Source organism: Pteronotus mesoamericanus, unplaced genomic scaffold, assembly GCF_021234165.1.
Source record: "Pteronotus mesoamericanus isolate MK-2021 breed Mesoamerican mustached bat unplaced genomic scaffold, CSHL_Meso_final scaffold_83, whole genome shotgun sequence".
Lineage (NCBI taxonomy): Eukaryota > Metazoa > Chordata > Mammalia > Chiroptera > Mormoopidae > Pteronotus > Pteronotus mesoamericanus.
In genome coordinates, this window is record NW_026555328.1 from 3,335,014 (window position 1) to 3,340,531 (window position 5,518).

Sequence of the window (5,518 nt, forward strand, 5' to 3'; positions counted from 1 at the left end):
TATATTGATGGTGGGTTTGGTATTCCTTTTTTTTTTAAAGATTTTATTTATTTTTAGATGGAGGGGAAGGGAGGGAGAAAGAGAGGGAGAGGAAACATCAGCATGTGGTTGCCTCTTGTGCAGTCCTCACTGAAGACCAGCAACCCAGCAACCCAGTCATGTACCCTGACTGGCAACACTTTGGTTCACAAGACAGTGCTCAATCCACTGAGCTACACCAGCCAGGGCTGGATTTGGTGTTCTTTGTGGATATTTCTCAAGTAGCTCAGTAAAAAGCTCAGGTCTGGGAAGAAATAGATGAACTACACCTGCTAGTCCCTGCCCTTACTCTTCAATATGTGGTCCTTGGATTAGCAGCAACAACATTACCCTGAGAGTTTTTAAAAATGTGGCACCACATCCTGTACCTCAGATTGACCATATCCATATCTGTGCTTTAACCAAATCCTAGATGATTTGTAGACACCTTAAATTTGAGGAGCAGTGCTCGAAGTGGAACTTCCATCTTGGCATGACCTGGAACACTTGTGTGATCTTATTGTTTATAATAGTAGACAGGGTAAATGCTTTCAGCCCAGTTCCTTGAATTTATTCTGTTCTTATTACCATCAATTTTTAAGAAACACACCTCCTGCCCAACATATTAAATAAAAGCACACACTAAAGGTCATAATAATGGTTTTCTGTTGAAGTGTTTATGTAACAGTCAGTAGTGAGCCATAGAGAGAGAAGTAGCATGAACACTCTTTCCTGGACATGAACTTGTGGAACTAGTTTGTGACCTCTGAGCTGTAAGGTCCTACTTCTTTCCTCTGAACGACAACACTGCATCCATAAGCTCAGATCTCAGGAAAGAATGATTGCTTTCTTGCTGGAGTATTCTAGTTTTTTTAAATGAATATTTGGACTGTTGTTTTCAGTCTTACTTTTTTGTCATATAAATGTTCATACATTTCACCTAAACATTGCTTTAACTGAAAGTTACTCATTTTTATAGTTCAGTTTGCAATATTTTCTTATTTTCCTGGTGACTTTACAGGTTATTTAGTAGAGAGCGGGTAATGAACATAGATTTGGGACTTTAAAAGATATTTCATTGTTATATATTTGTAATTTAACTTTCTTGTCAAAGAACCTGCTATATAATTTTATTCTTGAAAATTTATTGACTAGTATTTTTGCAGCTTTATTGAGATATAATTGATACATAACATTGCTTAAGCTTACTAAGGTATATGTTGGAAAATGATTATTACAATAAGGTTAGTTAACATATCTATCATCTCACATAATTACAATTTTTTGTTGTAGTAGATAATTGGGCACTTGGCAAATGGGAAGAAGAGGTAGATACACTATTTTCACATTTACTACGTTTTCATGTATGAGCAAATCATATGCTGATAAATTACATGCACACCAGGTTTTTCATAATATATTAGTTCCAAACTCTGGGGCGCAAAACCTCTATTACAACTTATTATGATATCTTATCCAAATGATTTTAATCACTGGGTTTTGTAATTTAACCACTTTATTCTAGATATGAAAGTCTTCAGCAAACAGTAGTAATTTTGTGGAAGGGACTGTACAAAACACAATTCAGACTGGGAAAACATTGCGGAAATGTCAAAGTCCATGTATCGTGCCATTAATTTATATCTTTATTAATTTTTACTGTTCTGATTGGAGTAAATATGATCCTTAATACAAAAATTTTATAGGAATAAACTCCTGATCACCCAAAGGAATAAGTTCAAAATTATTACAAATTGATGTAATCACATTTTGCATATGCCAGACTCTAATGAGTGTGAGTCAACATAAATTACTATTTCCCTGGAGTTTTCTCTTGTAGTAACATTGTAATTATTTTTTTCAGGGTGTGTTGAAAAATACTTCAGGGATAAAAGTTCCGAGTTGCAAACTAGGTATAAATCATTCCTAGCAACTCATTCCTTGGGCCTCTAGTGTCTCTGAGAAATCTTTCCTGGGTCAGGTAGGTATGACAATTCTGGCTTCCATGCCTGTACTTCCTCCTCTTGTTTCAATTTTGAATCTTCTTGAGTAAGAGTCAAGTGACAACAAAAGAAGCTTTGAATATTAGCATAATTTCTCAGTGTTTATTATTTAAATCGATCACTAGAAAATATAAAATTTTATTGGAATTATGTGTTTACAGTAATTATTTTACTTTATAAATAGCATGAATAGTAAGTTATTAATTTCATAATTTAATCCACATTATATAACCATATTAGAGTAAGCACTTACCTATCTAATACATTCTTTTTATTGAAAAAACAGTTTCCTCATCATCAAAAACAAAATTTTGGCAAATAATTCTGAAGAGAGAGAAATTCAAGCATAATTATAGTCATTCTAGCAAAAATAAAACTCTAGGAAGGGAGGTGGGAGTGGGAGGCAGGGGAAAGTGGGAGCGGGAAGGTGGAGACAAATGTATTTGAACAACAAAAAAATAAAAATAGAAAATAATAAAAGTTAAAAAGAAATAAAACTCTAATAGGATTTTATAAATCTCTTTTTAAATTATTGGAAACAAAATTTTGGGACAATTTTAATATTAACTAAAAATACATGACCAGTAGTGAGCATAGGATTTGTAACTATGTAAATGATGAGTCAGAATGTTACAAGTGGTGAAAATTTTAGAAATTATTTAATTAAAGTCTGATACTGAATAAGAAGACTCTGAAGTCTATAGAAAAAGCAACTATAGTAAAGTAAAAGGATTGCTTTCTTAATGAGTTTTTACTGATATATGATTGACTAGGGTGAAGTTACAAAGTGTAACATGATCTACAATTTAGGTTCCTACAGTGTAATCAGGCAATGCATCTTGCCCTTATATTGTGAGACACTGGAATGGAAAAGCAAGAGAGGGAGAAGGTGCTGGAGTTCATTATGGCAGAGCAGAGAATGCAGGTGCTCTATCTTGGGGAATTTAAACTTAGGAGATAACGTTTAAAAACAAAATATTTGCCAATGCTGTATTTGATTAGGTTTCACTTAAAAATAATGAATTCTGATCATTCTTTAAAATTTAAAAGTCTTAAGATCTTGGAACAAGGGAAAATATTACCATTTAGTAAAAATTCAGCTGGCCTGGGTGGCTCTGTGCCTGTGGCCTGGGACCCATTCTCCAGCTTGCTTCAGTTCACTCTTACCCAGACCACCCGTCTACTCATTCTTATGATCTAGTGTGGCTCCCCCAGGGATTTGATTTTTGATTCATTACTGTATTTAGTGCATCACTTATGAAATAACTCATGACAAAATTAAGAATCCATAATGAAAATATATTTTCTAGATGCCTGGCATAATAATTTCTCATTTTATTCTTTAATTACAATCAATATTATCTGAATGTATAATCCTTTTTTATAATTAATATCATCTGAACTCTTGTGCTAAGAATTATTATTAATTAGTTTTTGTTTTATAAATTTTGGACACTATAGTTCTGTAGTAAAGATTGAACTATTTACAAATGTCGTTAGAAAGCTTAGAGTCATATTAGTGTTCCACCATAAAGCTTGGGGTCAAATTTGCCAAATTCTGTTATTGGCTATAAATCTTTCAAATGATTTTATGGTTAAATGAAAAAAGAGAATGAATAAACAAACAAAACTCTGATCTAAGTTTTGGATACTCCTCTTTTTTCTATGTCTTTTTTGCTTTTATTCATATCAACTCTTCAGAATGAAAATTTCTTCACCAGCCATTCACATAGAGCTTTATTTCTAAATTTGGAGTTCTTATCTTTGATCTATTCATATAGGATAACACAATGCCCTATATTGTGCCCTATTAATGACTAAAAAACTGTTTTCAAACACATTATCATTTTGTCCAAAACCAACATTGAGCTCAATGATGAAGCCCATGGTTTTATGATGAACTTCAAGTGACAGGTGGTAGTTCATCCATTTTTAGACAGATTTTGGGTCCTAATTCCTGAATTCCAAAACAGGTTGGAATCACAACAGCCATTTTCTTTGGGAATCATCTGAACATTATACACATAGGTAACAGGGGTCATGACCTTCTCAAAGTGTGTGCTCCTACAGTGTCAAACTCTGTCTAAAAGTAGCAATGTATAAGGGTGACTGAGAGTGGAAGAAGAAGAGAGGAAGAGAATGAGAGAAAGTGAGGAAAGAAACATATGGCAAACTGCTCTATCACTTCTTTATTTTAATTCATCTAAGTGAGCAACGCTGGCACCTAAGAAAATGGTCAGAGGAAATTCCACCTTGGTGACTGAATTTATTCTCTTAGGATTAACAGACCGTCCAGAACTTCAGCCCATCCTCTTTGCACTGTTCCTGGTGATCTACCTGATCACTGTTGGAGGGAACCTTGGCATGTTGGTATTGATCAGGATAGATTCACGCCTTCACACCCCCATGTACTTCTTTCTTGCCAGTTTGTCCTGCTTGGATCTGTGCTATTCTACTAACGTGACTCCTAAGATGTTGGTGAACTTCTTATCAGAAACGAAAACCATTTCTTATGCTGCTTGTTTAGTCCAGTGTTATTTTTTCATTGCCATGCTGATTACGGAATACTACATGCTAGCTGTAATGGCTTATGACAGGTATATGGCCATCTGTAGCCCTTTGCTTTACAGCAGCAAGATGTCCAATGGCATCTGTATTCGCCTGATTGCTGGTCCCTACATATATGGGTTTCTTAGTGGCCTTATGGAAACCATGTGGACATACCGCTTGACCTTCTGTGGCTCCAATGTCATTAATCACTTCTATTGTGCTGACCCACCCCTCATCCGACTCTCTTGCTCTGACACTTTCATTAAGGAGACATCCATGTTTGTGGTAGCAGGATTTAACCTCTCCAACTCCCTCCTCATAATCCTCATCTCCTATGTCTTCATTCTCATTGCCATTCTGAGGATGCGTTCTACTGAAGGCAGGCGGAAAGCTTTTTCCACCTGTGGGTCCCATCTGATGGCAGTGACTGTGTTTTATGGGACCCTTTTCTGTATGTATGTTAGACCTCCCACGGACAAGTCAGTGGAAGAGTCCAAAATCATTGCTGTTTTCTACACTTTTGTAAGCCCAATGTTGAACCCCATCATTTATAGTCTGAGGAACAAGGACGTGAAACAAGCTTTGGGGAAACTGATCAGAAGAAATATACTTTTGAAGAAAAATCCTAATGTCCCTCTTTTTATAAATTAAATAAAATGTATTTCTAACAACTGGATCTGACTTTAACTGCATTTATAGTAAAGTCAATTTTATTTTATTTATGTATTTTACATTTTATTTATTGATTTGAGAGAGAGAGCAAGATAATGAGAGGTTGATATGTTGTTCTACATATTTATGCATTCTTAGTTGATTCTTGTATGTACCCTGACCAGAGATGGAACCTGCAACCTTGGCATATCAGACCAACAATCTAATCAACTCAACTAGCCAGCCAGGGAAGTAAAATCAATTTTAAATAGATTATAAACAGCTCTAATCTAATG

At 34.9% G+C, this 5,518-nt stretch overlaps 1 protein-coding gene across 1 annotated transcript; it reads left to right on the forward strand.

The window, feature by feature from the left end:
* The first annotated feature begins 4,244 nt into the window (after positions 1-4,244).
* LOC129062703 (olfactory receptor 1030) lies at positions 4,245-5,222 on the forward strand. Its single transcript, XM_054563722.1, has one exon. The coding sequence runs from the start codon at positions 4,254-4,256 to the stop codon at positions 5,220-5,222; it is 969 nt and encodes a 322-aa protein (XP_054419697.1). The 5' UTR covers positions 4,245-4,253.
* Positions 5,223-5,518: the final 296 nt, after the last annotated feature.